The sequence below is a fragment of the Berghia stephanieae genome, chromosome 3 (assembly GCF_034508935.2).
Source record: "Berghia stephanieae isolate SIO BIC M18660-M18661 chromosome 3, UCSD_Bste_1.3, whole genome shotgun sequence".
Lineage (NCBI taxonomy): Eukaryota > Metazoa > Mollusca > Gastropoda > Nudibranchia > Aeolidiidae > Berghia > Berghia stephanieae.
The window spans coordinates 23,318,247-23,335,746 of record NC_088362.1 but is presented as its reverse complement, the minus strand read 5'-3'; the positions used below and the strand labels follow the sequence as shown (position 1 = coordinate 23,335,746).

General features: G+C 33.9%; 1 protein-coding gene across 1 annotated transcript in view; it reads right to left on the bottom strand.

Moving 5' to 3' along the window:
* Positions 1-17,500, bottom strand: part of LOC144967376 (uncharacterized) — a 45,674-nt gene that overhangs the window by 21,006 nt on the left and 7,168 nt on the right. Inside the window, exons 3-7 of the mRNA XM_078904496.1 lie at positions 5,563-5,731; positions 3,444-3,618; positions 2,115-2,287; positions 1,300-1,372; positions 284-433 (exon numbers count right to left, since the gene is read on the bottom strand). Of these exons, the coding sequence (XP_078760622.1) occupies positions 284-433; positions 1,300-1,372; positions 2,115-2,287; positions 3,444-3,618; positions 5,563-5,731 (740 nt within the window). The remainder of the gene's footprint in view (positions 1-283; positions 434-1,299; positions 1,373-2,114; positions 2,288-3,443; positions 3,619-5,562; positions 5,732-17,500) is intronic.

Sequence of the window (17,500 nt, the reverse complement as noted above, 5' to 3'; positions counted from 1 at the left end):
CAAAATTAACTATACATTTGACTGTTTCCCTCCCAGGCAGGGTATCCGGCCAGGACAAAACCAAATTATCTCATTCCAAGAAAAAAAAAAAGCAAATTGGAAAACAGATAGAGGGGGGTAGAAGACAAAGTATGTACCTCCCTGCCCACTATGGGAGGTTAGGAATCACACCCAGTTGCGTTGGTTTGAGAGTATCCCCATCACACCAATAAGACCATAACAGTTTGGGTTATCAGACCTGCTAATAGGTAAACGTCAGCCTCAACGCAAACGCGTGACTGACCTTTTAGTAGTAGTCGATGGAATGCATCTTTGACGAAGGGAGTTGCGTTACTTTGGTGAAATAGTTTTTCATTGTTTGTATCGTTTTCTGTAAATAACATCTTGGGCTTGTTTCCACTTTGATCCACATCAACTTCATACACATATTCACCTGAAATAATTGACAATATTGCCCGATTTTTTGTACTGACATTTGAGTGTATTTGATATAAATAGAAATGACAAATAAATACACAAAACAAATAAATACATAAATAAATAAATAAATAAATAAATAACGAATTTTATATCGCCTAACATCCACAGTAATCGTGCTCTGCTATTTTTGACCTAAAATTAACTAACAAAAAAATCATAACTAAAACATAAACAAACAACCCCCCCCCCAAAAAAAAACCCAAAAAACAAAAACACAATAAACAAACCAACCCCCCCCCCCAAAAAAAAAAAAAAAAAATAAATAAATAAAAATAAAAAAAACCCAAAAAAAACCCAAAAAAAACCAAAAAAAACCCAAACAAATTCATGACAAAATAATTACTAATTAATGCTTCAATTTGTTCATGAATGGGGTAACCAGACACGCCCACAACATTTTAATTAGACCTTCAATTAAAATTCAATGTTATATTTTACTGTGTAATCACATGCATGCATGCACGCAAACGCGCGCACGCAGAGAGAGAGAGAGAGAGAGAGAGAGAGAGAGAGAGAGAGAGGGTGTGAGAGAGAGAGAGAGAGAGAGAGAGAGAGAGAGAGAGAGAGAGAGAGAGAGAGACAGTTATTTTTCGATGATGACAATTATGGTGGTCTGATGAAGAAGAATAAGATGAAGATGATGAAGAAGAAGAAGAAGAAGAAGAAGAAGAAGAAGAAGAAGAAGAAGAAGAAGAAGAAGAAGAAGAAGAAGAAGAAGAAGAAGAAGAAGAAGAAGAAGAAGAAGAAGAAGAATAATATTGGTGGTGGCATACAAGGCGACAACGACTGTGATTAAGAAAAGTATAAAACAATACAAACCTAAAGAACAATGAGAGACGTTCACATACCCTTGTTTCGTTTCCTTCATGTTTGGTTTTACCTTTACAGATGCCTGAAAATTTAATTGATATAATATATATATATATATATATATATATATATATATATATATATATATATATATATATATATAACGTTTTACCTTATTCATGTACGAGTTATATTGCCTAATGCCTAAAAATAAACCTTGGAATTGGGTACGTAATCTGGAAAAAAGACGTATTTAAATATTTGGCCAGAAAATTTGTCCTTCAAATATCGATCGATTAAACCATCTTGTCAAAAACTCCAAAACATGGGATTTCCATGAAGTCAAAAGGTTGAGAGTGTTTGACAAGCTGAGGGTAATTTTAATCGATCGATATTTGAAGGATGAGTTTTTCTGGCCAAAATGTTGCAAACCTCGGTCTGGAGGCAGCCTTTGGTTCTTGGGTAAGACATTTTACGCACAATGCCATTGCTTCCCTCGACTTAGTTATGAATGGGTACTATAGCAGTGTAAAATAGCTGGCACAACATGGACGCCTTACAGAAGGAAATTGAAATTTTATTCCATGTGGCATGCTGGTGGAATTAATGAAACATTGTGAAACGCATTGAACATGGTGTTATGTGCATTAATGTTCATTTTTATTTATTTATGTGTTTGTGTGTGTATGTTTGTGTATGTATGTGAGAGTAAATGTGTGTGTTAGTATGTAGGGGTGTGTGTGTTTTCTTCGCCTTCATGCTCCCTCCCTTTCTTTGATTGTGGTTTCAACATGTAAACCAAAAACATTGACGTCACAACTTACGTCACAGTCTTTGTCCCAGGACCAGACATTTCTGAACCAGAGTTGAGGTAAGACGTGAATTGTGTCTGTCTGTGCGCCACGGTTGGAGACGGTGATACGTGCCAGTATATCACAAGGGTCGGCTTTACAGTACTCAGCTTTGATGTCCCAGTACTCACCGTCATCAAACACGCCTGATGGATAAAAATGCAACAATGTCATATATATATATATATATATATATATATATATATATATATATATATATATATATATATATATATATATATAGATAGATAGATAGATAGACGTCACTCAGGTCTTTGTTATTGTTTTTTGCCATTCGCGTTTATGAATAAGTCTCACTAAACTGTATTAATCGGACTATAACAGTTTACGGTTACACTAGTTTTGTGTGTTGGTCCGCTTTACTTCCGGATGGCAATGTTGTGAGCTTCTTAGCCAAGCGTATACTCTCTCTCTCTCTCTCTCTCTATATATATATAATATATATATTATATATATATATATATATATATATATATATATATATGATATCAAATGTGTTAAATCCATGGATCAACAACGAAGACGACGAAGACGACAAAAACAACAACAACAACAACAGCAACAACAACAGCAACAACAACAATAACACCAACAATAACAACAGCAACAACAACAACAAAAGCAACAATAACAACAACAACAGCAACAACAAAAACAACAATAACAACAACAACAATAACAACAAGAAGTAAGAACCGGTATTCAACTAAGTCGATCTCCATTTCCTAAGTGTGTCAATTACCGAAGTCTTAAATTTATAACAATAATCAAATGAAATGGAAGCGTCAATTTAATTAACGAAGAGAGATGGTGTGAACGTTTCGGGATTCTCCGTTGTTAACAAATCAAGATGAATGAATAACTAAATACGAGTGAAAGAGCAGAGAATGGCACAGTGCATCCTCCCTTATAGGATTCAACGGTCGTGACGTCACTTCTCTCGTAATGACGCGTAGTAACTTAGTAACTGGTTCTAAACTTTTGGAACAATGGCGGACGCCCTTATGAAATACTTCTCCGACGAGCATAAAAGTGTATCAAGAGGAGAAAAACATTATAAATCTGATCCTGTTTTGACTGTTATACGTTCTGATCACATGACATGTGAAAACGTTATAGCCAGCATGAAGAATAAAGAGTACTGATTTTCTTTGTTTAGAAACAAGCTGCTGATTGCTGGGCGGACGTGACATCAGACTATTGAATCCAATTGGCAGAGAAAATGTTGGCATATGCTCCATGGGGATCCAAAAGGACAAGAAAAGTAGAGCAAAGAATTACCTGTATCCAAGAGCTCGTATTCGGGTTCATTATTAGACCTCTGCTTGTTCTCTCTGACAATCTCATCATAAGGGTAGGCCTTGTGAGGGTATTTGTACAGTCCACTCATGTACGAGTGGGTTGGGGTGCTGTCCATGTAGTAGTACAGCTCTTTCACATCCTCGCCGTGGTTTCCCTGGAAATAAAAGAGAAAAAAAAATATTATTAAGGATAGTTAAGTGCTGGAGAAATTAGGACAAAGTAATCATGGTTCTATATTGCGGTGTTTCTTCCATAGGATTCTCTCTTCTCTCGTTATCGTCGTCGTCTTTCAATTCCATGGTCACCTCCTCCTCCTCCTCCTCCCTCTCCCTCTCGTCATCAACAATATCGTCATCATCATCACCATCATCATCATTCAACTGTGCATATCTCTAGCCGCACCATTAATCAATAGTGACCTTTAAGGTCATGTTAGCTATATAATTTATTATTCCACGTTATAAAAAGGTTTCCAGAAGATGCTTGGACGACATTTTTAGACATCTTTTAAGCTGATCATATTTTATGATGAAACGGTAAAATATGAAACCGACGTATACATATATGCAGGTTTGATATCCGAACCCGCTTATGGGCCTAGTTTAACATTGTTGTAATGGACACTATTTTGCGTCATTTTTTGAGATTTCCATTACAACAATGGGCCCATAAGGAATTGGGTTATCAGACCTGCAAATAAGTCCACGTCGTATGAGACCCTAACATGTTGTGCATAGAAAAACTTGGCTTTGACATTTAAAGAAGAAAGAGAAAGTGAACCTATAAGTTTTAATTAACTATAGATAATGGACAGCCCATTTTGGAAGTATATATTATTATTATTATTATTATTATTATTATTATTATTATTATTATTATTATTATTATTATTATTATTATTATTATTATTATTATTATTATTATTATTATTTATTATTATCATTTATTATTCTCACGGTACGGTCTTTGCTTCGTACCCGAAAGATACCGAGTTCGAATACAAAGTTGCGCTTTTTTATAGTGCAATATCCACTAAACGTGCTCAAAGCGCTTTACAAGGGGTCCCTGGCCAACAGATTCACTTAACATGATGGAAGGGACAAGACGCAGTTAGGCTATATTACAATTTTGTGGGACAGAGGCAACGCTGTTAACGGCCAGTATTCTTTTTACACATGAGAATGGTGAGAGAATGTGAGTAAAGGGCCTTTTCCAAGGACTCAACTATGCGCCGAGCAAGGCTTGAACCCAGGAACTCCGAAAGCTAGTGTCATACCACAAGACCACATAGTCGCTGCACTGTGTGGCCTTGAGCAAGTCACCAAGCCCTCGCTCAGTATGCGGCGCTGCACTGCGGCTGACGCCTGGGGTGATTCTAGTCTTCCCGTGGAAAATATACCTTAGAGACGAAATTTCCCCTATGGAATGAATAACGGGAATTTATTTATTTCTATTTATTTTATTTAATATTGCCCAATAGGATTCAATGTCACGTCGTCCCAGAACGAGCAGTTGGTTCTAAAAGAAAGAAAATAGTACTTTTATTCTTCATGCTGGCAAGCACCTTTTCACATGTCATGTGATCAGAATGTATAAAAGTCAAACACCGCCATTGTTCCGATAGTTTAGAACTAGTTACCAAGGTACTATGCGTCATTACGAGGGAAGTGATGCCACGGCTGTTGAAGCTTGCTATTCATTCACCTACCTCGGTACCCGTGAGTCCGAACAGTCTTTCCTTAAGGATCGGGTCTTTGCCATTCCAGACACACAACCCAAAGCACAGATAACATTTCTGGTCACAGATCCCAAGCAGACCGTATTCCCCCTTCCCCCATTGGTACGCTCTAGATCTGGCATCGTCATTTATTATTCCCGAAAGGTACAGAGTTCGAATTCCTGCCGCCCTGTGTGGCCTTGAGCAAGTCATTTCGTCCTAGCTCCTCAGTATTCGGCGCTGTACTGCGGCAGACGCCTGGGGGTAATTCTAGTCTTCCCGTGGAAAATATACCCTAGAGACGAAATTTCCTCTATGGGATGAATAAAGAGAATTTTATTTATTTTTTATTTATTTTATTTAATATTGCTATTCACCTACCTCGGTACCAGTGAGTCCGAACAGTCTTTCCTTAAGGATCGGGTCTTTGCCATTCCAGACACACAACCCAAAGCACAGATAACATTTCTGGTCACAGATCCCAAGGAGACCATCTTCCCCCCATCTGTAAGCTCTCGATCGGGCATCGTCATGAGGGAAATATTCCCAGCTGGAACAGAAACAAATAGATAGATAAATAAATTCATTAGATCTTCACAAAAAAAAAACAACAAAAAAAAAAAAACACACACAAAGCCCAAACAAACAAACAAACAAACAAACAAACAAACCGAAATCAAAAACAAAAGCAAAAAAACAAAAATAAATACCAAAAAACAAACAAAACAAAACAAAAAACAAAAACAAAAAAGACGTGTACGTATTTGCAGGTCTGATAACCAAAATTGTTATGGGGCCCATTGTTGTAAAGAAAATTTAGTACTCCCAAACCAACGCAAAATATAATAAGTTTCAACAATCGTGACGTCAGTTCCCTTGTAATGACGCATAGTAACTTAGCAACTGGTTCTAAAATCTCGGAACAATGGCGGGCGCCCTTATGAAATACTTCTCCGACGAGCATAAACGTGTATCCAGAGGAGAAAAACATGATAAATCTGATCATGTTTTGAATTTTATATATTCTCATCACATGCCATGTGAAAAAGTTCCAGCCAGCATGAAGAATAAAAAGTACAGATTTTCTTTGTTGAGAACCGAGCTGCTCGTTGCTGTGCGGACGTGACACCGCACCAGACTATTGAATCCTATTGCGTCCGGTTATCAGACCTGCTAATATGGGCACGTCGACTCCAACGTACCGACGGTTTAAGGCTATGGCTTACAATAAACAAAATAGTGTGTATATTATCTGATCCTTCCGACCATGATATCAAAATTTATCGTTTAACATGGATGAGTGGATGGAAAATAAGCAGGTGGGAAAAGGTGGAGATAATGGAGAGGGGGAGGAGGGGAGGTTGGGGGGGGGGGGGCGGAGGGAGATGCAGACAGATAAAACAAGCCATAGAATGAATCTTAACCAGATAATAATAATAATAATAATAATAATAATAATTAATAATAATAATAATAATAATAATAATAATAATAATAATAATAATAATAATAATAATAATAATAATAATAATAAGACAAGAGTAGTATATAGTGAGCTGAATGACTAGAACCAGATTTAAAAGATGGATGTGGAGGATTGGTGTGATCGTTTTTTTACCTGCTAATCGATATTTTTAGATCTATTATGTATTGATTTTAGTTTGATTATGTATTTATAACGACTCATTGTTATTATTTGTTATTGAATGTTTATTCAATTCCCATTTTGAGTTCGATTATATATCGAATGGTCAAATGCTTTATAATACGTCCGTTTCATGCACCTGAGTCTAATGACTCATAGTTATTAATTAAATATACAATTATCTTATTGGATATTAAATTGTATTTGACCTAGTTTTCTGATACTAATGCTTATTGAAATCATTTGATTGGTTCTTTCAAACCTACAAGTTCAAATATCTAGTATCCGATTGGTTGTCATCATCTCTTATACCAATGTTTAGTTCTCATTCCGTTTGATTGATACTTTGGACGGTTTTTTTTTTCTTCTTCTTTTTGTTAACTGTTAATACGCATTGTTTGTTTTGATCAGTAAGATGAGCGCGTGTGTTTATTGAGTGTTCGATTTGCCGTCGATTATGTATCGAATGGTTAATTGCGTAATAATAGGGCTATACAGCTGATTGAACGGCTAAAAGTATCCTATCCCGGTGTTATTAGGTTCCGACTGGTTCAGCCGCGCCGCAGCACCGCAGCGCAAATTGAGGTCACGCAGTACAGTCCAAGGACTATAACGCTGAGCCGCGTTGTTCTTTTAAATTGGTTTCTTGCTCCTGAGTCTAATGACTTATTAATTTAATCAATTAAAAGTCCATTGATTCCCTCAAAGGTCAAAGGGCAGATAGCTCAGGCGTCAGCCGCACAGCAGCGCGCGCAAAAAAATAGGTCAAGGTCATTCAGAGCAGCTGAGTCTAATGACTTATAGTTATTGATTAAATATAGAATATCCCTTTCTTAATTCCCAATGGGAAATGTTTCTTTAGTGTCTAGTCCAAATGAAGACTGACATAACCAAGGCATCAGCCGCAGCTCAGCGCCGTAAAAATGAGGTAAAACAAGGTAACTTGTTAAATACCACGCAGCGTAACGGGTAATCGAACTTGAAACCTTTAAGATACGAAGCAAAGACCACGCCGCTGGACCACGCTATCGTATAAGGAGTGTTTATTCAATTCCCAGGTCTGACTCCTGGACTTAGAACTATTTTTTTTTTAAAGAGAATTATTATAAACTTTCCCATGACAAATATCTACAAATCTCATTAGCTTTTGAGCGTGTTTCCACACCCACATCTGGAACACATTTACCCTCCCTGCTTGAGAGTTCACAGGCTTTATCGCCCTCTCGTGTTTATATTTAGATAAACCCGTTTTCAAACAACCTCGAAGATTAAATATCGTGAGAAACAGTCTTGGTATTCGTTTTCTTTCTTACAACTGCACCTGGTGGTTTATTTTACGTTAAAAGTCAAAACCCTACGTTCTGACTGCTTTTTAAAATTATTATTATTATTTTTTTTTTAGATGTTCTCTCGTTTAAATATTGGTTTGTAATACAGTTACATTATTATCACCAGTCTTCTGATCGATAGGATAAAAGTGCACTACCTAACCTCTAGAAGGGAACATCAATTGGTAGAGCTCTCGCTTTACACACAAAAGGAGTGGGTTCGAGTTTGTTTGTTTTGTTTTGTTGTTTTTATTCCCCTATCCATACAACACAATGATAAGGTAGCTAGGTCTGTTGGATCAAGCTGAAAGTACTTTTCGATAGTACATCTTTATTCCGTTCGTGTTATCACCCAATTGACAACGATGATTAGTTAACAGCGATCATCTCCAAGTGTAACCCCCCTCCTTCTTCATATTTTACAGTCTAATTCAATAAATGGAATACAGCTGCTCTAAATAATTAGTTCGAGTTATTTAGTGATTCATCACAGGACTTCGCGAAAACGTTATAGAAAAAAAATACTATACTATCAACTTAAGTAACTGTGACTGTAATTTTGATTATCTCGCCTCATTGGACACTACATTCTAAATATCTCATTTTATTTTGTGTCACCTCGCCATTACCATCGCATCATGAATTTAAAATTTCTAGCATCAAAAAAAAATATATTCCATTATTTAACTAAAAAAGATCTTGATATATACACATCTTCATTAAAAAATAATTATCACGCGTGTCCAATGATGCGACCGTAAAGATAATTTACCCACCAAACGAAGAAGAGATAAATCAAAGATAGTGCAGGGTGTAACAAATACGAGTACATTCGTTTCGTTTCAAGAAGTGAACTCAACACTGAAATTATGATGAACACTTTTATTCGATTCAGATTATTGTTAATAGAAAAACAGATTAAAGTAGATACCATGTCAGTCAAATCCCCTTTCTTCGTATTCCCCTCCTCTCTTTGAAAACTGATTTTAGAATCGATGATACCAAACGACTATTTTTCGAATTAACAAATTATGATCTGGACTTAATAAACCGTAATCACAGACACGTTAGTAGTTGCATTGTCCTGATTTGGTGATGTCTGTGAATCTTAAATACGAAAATGTCCGAAATAACACGATGTCACGCACAATTTTACTCGCGGTAATCAATGTTGATATATTTTTTTAATAATCATAGGTTCAAACTGACTTAAAATAGGTGTAATATCTCTATACAGATTTAATCATGAGAAGTTTTGTTTAATAGTTAAACGCCTTACCACTTATCAACGAAAGGGATCACCATATGAAATCGACACATGGTTAATTGGTGAATTTAGAAACAAAGTGTCTGTTTGCTGTCACCCTTGTCGTCTCAAACAATCAATTTTAAAGAATTATGTAGTTTTTCCAGTGATTTACTGTACTGGGATGGAAGAATTATCATGTATGGTTGTGTTGTTTTTTTTTCTTGAGTCATTTTTCTAAAGCGGGTCTTGTAGTTTGTAATTTCCGTCTTAAATGCCATTTGCTTTATTTTTTAAAATAAGACGACGGAGAATTTTATTTAATGCAATTAAAGTAGGTCTCGTTCTTGTCTAGGTCTGGTAAAATAAATGAGATGACGTCATACACTTAATACAATCCCCGTAGACAATGTTGATATTGTAGAAACCTCCGGTATAGAGATTAGATCATGAATTCGAAATCAAGACGTTTTGGTATGGTAGTTAAACAATCTATCCATCGACCAATTAAAGCCTCTTCACTATGTGAATACGACTTGTAGATGGGTGCAATAGGAGGTGAATGTTTTCATTGAAATTTCACGTAGGATCAATTAAATAGAAATACGACCGATAAGCAATGTCCATGTGTCCACACGAGTTAAACCCAATATCATGTTTTACAGTCATATTCTCTTTACCCAATATCATTTTTGGAAACATTTTGATTGGGTTAATGTAAAATTTACATCTGAATCAAAACTAAAAAGAATTGGTGACAAAAGCTTTTGTAAAACTCCAACAACTTTTAACACACGGACTTATTTAACTTGGCTGCTTTTTAATAAAAATATTCTTGTCTCTTAAAGATCATTTGAAACCGCCATTTTGACCAGAAAAGTTTATTTCACGTACTTCAATCAGATTTTTTTTGGCGGTTTCAAATGATCTTTAAGAAAATCTCTTGACCTCGTTAACCGACCACCTGCTTTATTAAAGAAACATCAAAAATCGCTAGTAACCTATATTTTGACCAGAAAAGTTTATTTCACGTACTTCAATCAGATTTTTTTTAAATTTCATATATTTTGACCAGCTAACTTTTACTTTATGTATTTTGGGACAAAAGAAAAATCAAAACAAAACAAAAAACAAATGAAAAATAAATATATAAATAGATAAATATTTCGAAAGAAACAGCAAAAAAAAAAAAAATGATAAACAAATTTAAAAAAAAAGAAATAAATAAAAAAACCCAACAAACTTTGACTTGGAATATTTTGACTAGAAAACTTTCATATCAAACATTTTGGTCAGAAAACTGATGTTATACGATTTGACCAGAAAAAGATTTCTCTTCGCCTTTTGGGGTTAGAAAACTTTCTTTTCATAAATTTGGGTTAAAAAAAAAACAAACCCCATTAATCTTGTCATCAAAATATTACTAAACACATATTGACAAGAAAACTTTTATCTCAAATATATCGACCGGAAAACTTTCATTTCATATATATTTTGCCAGAAAACTTTTACTTCAATTTGACCAAAAATATATTACTTCAATTATCTACATTGGTCAGAAAACTTTCAATTTATATATTTTGGCTTGAAAACAGTTATTTTATAATTTTGACAAGAAATTGTTTTGCGTTGAGGACGAGAACACGTGCATTTCATAATTTTTTGAGGGAAACACACACACACACACACACACACACACAGAGACACACACAAAACATTGATTTTATCATAGCAACAAATTTCTACTATACACATTTTGGTAAAAAAAAAAAACCCTTACATTTCATACATTTTGGCTAGAAAAATTTAATTTCCTAAATTTTGACCCTAAAATTTTTATTTCACAGGTTTTGTGACTGATAATTTATATAACACATTTCGGGCTATGAAACTTTAACTTCACACATTTTGTTCTGAAAACCGCTACATCGTACATTTTAGCCAGAAAAATGTTACTTTATATACTTTAGCCAGAAAACTTTTATTGTACACATTTTTGCAAGCAAACTTTTAATTCATGTGTTTTACCCGGAAAACCGTTACTTCATACATTTTGACCAGAAAGATAACGTTTCATACATTATATGGACAGAAAATTTTCATTTCATCAATTTTGGCCAGGAAATTTATATTGTACACAATTTGGCCAGAAAAACTTTTGCTTTTACTTTACAATATTTTTTTGGGGCCCAAAACTTTTACTTCACACATTAGAATAAAAAAAAAGCAACAACAAAAAGCTAGTTCATAAAATTTAGCTATAAACGTTATGTACATATATATTATTCAGATATAAAATATTACGCAATAAAATTTATCATGAAAACTTTCATTTCAAACATTTTGTTCAGAATATTTTTTCTCATACATTTTAGCGTGTACAGTCTTCATTTCATTAATTCTTTTACATTATAAAACTAAATTTCATATATTTTGAACAGAACAGTCTTATTTCATAAATTTTGACCAGAAAACTTAAACTCTAACCTTACAATTTTCTTGTCACGAAAATTTTACTTCACACGTAATTGGTTAGAAAACTTCCATTTTGGTATTTTTGTCAGATCACTTTTGTTTCCTGTATTTTTCGAGAAAATTTTTACTCCACTCATTTTGGGTCGACGCCTAGCACTTTATTACCCTAATTTTATCTTTTGGGTTGGTTTTGGTTTTGGTTTACTAAACTACTAAGTAATTCAAGCGACCTTTGGAGCTATAACAGTGTAAAAGAGAGGGTTGCAATTCAAATGCAAGTTTGGTAAACTGTTTTTTCATTGGAAATAGTTCGAATCTTACACGTTTTGGTGAGATTTCTATTTCATATCCCTTATCTTATCTTTTGGGTGACATTGACTTTGGTTTTGGTTTTGATTTTGGTTTTGGTTTACTAAACTACGAAGTGATTCCATCGACTTTCGGAGCTAAAAGAGTGAAACAGAGAGGATTGAACTTCAACTGCAGGTTTTGAATAAACTCTTCCGAAACCATTTAGGTTTTGTAAGGAGTATTTTTTTTTTTTAAAATAGGTTGAACTAGGGTTTGAACTGTCTTGTTCAAGGATAGCCCGCACGCCTGTAGTTGAGGTTATTTGGCCCCTGCCGGGGAGAAGAAACAAAGGTTTACTCATAACCTTTGTGGGATCGACATTAATCATGTCATTGATAATTTTAGAAGGACGACTGTAAACGTTATACTTTAATGGTAACAAAATAAAATTGAAAATTATGGCAAAACTTTGGGTGTCGTATCCGACATCGCACCTCTACAACAATTGTAGGACATCTCTGCGTCTGTCTGTAATAGTATAGGATCACCAGTCATATCTGCTATGTCTCTACTCTGTCGATGGTAATTCTGCAGGGTAAGTAGTCAGCACTTTGAAAATTCAAAACTTTCTGCCTTTGTCAAATCCTCGAGAAGGCCTCAAAAAGCGAAAGAAATGGAAAAGTCTTTTATTTTGTAACGGTTTCAATAATTTATGATACAATACATTTACAGAAAAACTATTACTACACACGTTTTGTCAAAAAAAAAAAGTTTCATTTACCTTATGAAGTTCTAGTAGAAAACATTTTATTTTCTCACATTTTGGTCAGAAAAAGTATACTTTACATCTTTTGGGCAGACACATGTTACTTCGCAAAATTTTGCCTGGAAAATTTCGTTAATACAATTTATCCTGAAAACTTTTATTTCAGTGGTTTTGACGTTCCTACAATTTTGTCAAAAGAATATTCTAAATATATAATTTTTGACCCCCTAAAAATTGTTTACTTCATATATTTGGCCAGAAAACATTCATACATTTTTGCTGGCAAACGTTCATACAATTTTTAACCAGAAAACTTTTACTTCACACATTTTGATTAGAAAATTAAATTTCATACAATTTTTTGATAGAATGACAATTTGGAGAGAATATGTATTCTGATCTCATAACCGTTGGTCATAATATTATTATATTTTGGTCAGAAAACTTTTACTTTACACATTTCGACCAGAAAAAATTAATTTCATACAATTTTTGACAGAAAATTTTCATTTCATAATTGGGTCAGAACATTATTACTTTTCACATTTTGATTGGAAAACGTCCATTTCAGACAATTTGGTCGAAAAATTATTGCTTCACATATTTTTGTTAGAAATAATACTTTATTCATAAACTTTATCAAGATACTACTACTACAAACATTTTGGTCTAAAAACATTTCATTCCATAGATTTTGGATAGAAAGTATTCATTTCATACATTTTTACACGCATACTTTTATTTTATAAATTTTGGTCGAAAAATCTTTTACTTCACTCATTTTGACCACAAAACTTTTAATTTTTATTTATTTATTTTTTTCACCAGACACTATTTCGATAAAAAAAAAAAACTAAACATTTTTGTCATACAGTTTGTATTTCATAAACTTTGACCTGAAAATGATTACTTCCCAAATGTTGGTAAGAAAACTTTAACTTCACATTTTTAGCCAACAATGTTTTACTTCAAATGTTTTGGTTAGATAAATTTTTGCTATCGAGTTTATATTTCATAAATTTTAGCTTAAAAAATCAATTACATCACACACATTTTGGCTTTGAAAAAAATTAATTTCTTAGGTTCAATTGATATATTCTGTCCTGAAAACTTTTATTTAATAAATTTTGACCGTCTTGTAAATCGCCATTAGTTATTACTACGCATTTGACAGATGTTTTTGTATGATATTACACTACCGACTAAAAGACTGCACGTCTACGTCTTACACATTGGGTGTTACTGATCATTTGGGTTATCATCTTAAAAAAATATAGCAGCTGTTAGGACAGCGTTTCACTGGGATAAAATATATTATCTGCTCTGATCGATAAAATTTGAGGAAAAAACACCAGCTGTTATCTAAAAGTGTTGTGGTATCAAATATCTAAAAACTTCGACAATGTTACTGGAGAAGTACAGTAAATATAGTGTCAAACCCTGAAAATGTGCGTTAAAAACATTCATGGTTTAATGTCATAAATAGAGATAATGTATACCTGGTTTAAAAAATTTACTATTCCTACACAAAATTTTTGTTACATTTTCAATTAGGTTATGTCTTGGTATGATAACCATAATATAGGACATGAAGTGATGGAATTGTCTTTCATTTTTTTTTATCAAAATCTATTTCACGAAGTGAGTAACTTGGCAAGGACATGTAATTGTATTAAGTAATTGATCAATCAATATTGTGTATTGTAATGATTGTTGTGTTTCATTTATTTATTTCTTGCTGCGAAAAAAAATTCAAGTCCATGATACAAAACACGAAACCCGCCGCATGTTGAAAATGACGGGTACAAGTATTATATCAGACAAGAATATTTTTATTAAAAAGCAGCCAAGTTAAATAAGTCCGTGTGTTAAAAGTTGTTGGAGTTTTTACAAAAGCTTTTGTCACCAATTCTTTTTAGTTTTGATTCAGATGTAAATTTACATTAACCCAATCAAAATGTTTCCAAAAATGATATTGGGTAAAGAGAATATGACTGTAAAACATGATATTGGGTTTAACTCGTGTGGACACATGGACATTGCTTATCGGTCGTATTTCTATTTAATTGATCCTACGTGAAATTTCAATGAAAACATTCACCTCCTATTGCACCCATCTACAAGTCGTATTCACATAGTGAAGAGGCTTTAATTGGTCGATGGATAGATTGTTTAACTACCATACCAAAACGTCTTGATTTCGAATTCATGATCTAATCTCTATACCGGAGGTTTCTACAATATCAACATTGTCTACGGGGATTGTATTAAGTGTATGACGTCATCTCATTTATTTTACCAGACCTAGACAAGAACGAGACCTACTTTAATTGCATTAAATAAAATTCTCCGTCGTCTTATTTTAAAAAATAAAGCAAATGGCATTTAAGACGGAAATTACAAACTACAAGACCCGCTTTAGAAAAATGACTCAAGAAAAAAAAACAACACAACCATACATGATAATTCTTCCATCCCAGTACAGTAAATCACTGGAAAAACTACATAATTCTTTAAAATTGATTGTTTGAGACGACAAGGGTGACAGCAAACAGACACTTTGTTTCTAAATTCACCAATTAACCATGTGTCGATTTCATATGGTGATCCCTTTCGTTGATAAGTGGTAAGGCGTTTAACTATTAAACAAAACTTCTCATGATTAAATCTGTATAGAGATATTACACCTATTTTAAGTCAGTTTGAACCTATGATTATTAAAAAAATATATCAACATTGATTACCGCGAGTAAAATTGTGCGTGACATCGTGTTATTTCGGACATTTTCGTATTTAAGATTCACAGACATCACCAAATCAGGACAATGCAACTACTAACGTGTCTGTGATTACGGTTTATTAAGTCCAGATCATAATTTGTTAATTCGAAAAATAGTCGTTTGGTATCATCGATTCTAAAATCAGTTTTCAAAGAGAGGAGGGGAATACGAAGAAAGGGATTTGACTGACATGGTATCTACTTTAATCTGTTTTTCTATTAACAATAATCTGAATCGAATAAAAGTGTTCATCATAATTTCAGTGTTGAGTTCACTTCTTGAAACGAAACGAATGTACTCGTATTTGTTACACCCTGCACTATCTTTGATTTATCTCTTCTTCGTTTGGTGGGTAAATTATCTTTACGGTCGCATCATTGGACACGCGTGATAATTATTTTTTAATGAAGATGTGTATATATCAAGATCTTTTTTAGTTAAATAATGGAATATATTTTTTTTTTTGATGCTAGAAATTTTAAATTCATGATGCGATGGTAATGGCGAGGTGACACAAAATAAAATGAGATATTTAGAATGTAGTGTCCAATGAGGCGAGATAATCAAAATTACAGTCACAGTTACTTAAGTTGATAGTATAGTATTTTTTTTTTCTATAACGTTTTCGCGAAGTCCTGTGATGAATCACTAAATAACTCGAACTAATTATTTAGAGCAGCTGTATTCCATTTATTGAATTAGACTGTAAAATATGAAGGAGGGGGGTTACACTTGGAGATGATCGCTGTTAACTAATCATCGTGTCAATTGGGTGATAACACGAACGGAATAAAGATGTACTATCGAAAAGTACTTTCAGCTTGATCCAACAGACCTAGCTACCTTATCATTGTGTTGTATGGATAGGGGAATAAAAACAACAAAACAAAACAAACAAACTCGAACCCACTCCTTTTGTGTGTAAAGCGAGAGCTCTACCAATTGATGTTCCCTTCTAGAGGTTAGGTAGTGCACTTTTATCCTATCGATCAGAAGACTGGTGATAATAATGTAACTGTATTACAAACCAGTATTTAAACGAGAGAACATCTAAAAAAAAATAAATAATAATAATAATAATTTTAAAAAGCAGTCAGAACGTAGGGTTTTGACTTTTAACGTAAAATAAACCACCAGGTGCAGTTGCAAGAAAGAAAACGAATACCAAGACTGTTTCTCACGATATTTAATCTTCGAGGTTGTTTGAAAACGGGTTTATCTAAATATAAACACGAGAGGGCGATAAAGCCTGTGAACTCTCAAGCAGGGAGGGTAAATGTGTTCCAGATGTGGGTGTGGAAACACGCTCAAAAGCTAATGAGATTTGTAGATATTTGTCATGGGAAAGTTTATAATAATTCTCTTTAAAAAAAAATAGTTCTAAGTCCAGGAGTCAGACCTGGGAATTGAATAAACACTCCTTATACGATAGCGTGGTCCAGCGGCGTGGTCTTTGCTTCGTATCTTAAAGGTTTCAAGTTCGATTACCCGTTACGCTGCGTGGTATTTAACAAGTTACCTTGTTTTACCTCATTTTTACGGCGCTGAGCTGCGGCTGATGCCTTGGCTATGTCAGTCTTCATTTGGACTAGACACTAAAGAAACATTTCCCATTGGGAATTAAGAAAGGGATATTCTATATTTAATCAATAACTATAAGTCATTAGACTCAGCTGCTCTGAATGACCTTGACCTATTTTTTTGCCGCGCTGCTGTGCGGCTGACGCCTGAGCTATCTGCCTTTGACCTTTGAGGGAATCAATGGACTTTTAATTGATTAAATTAATA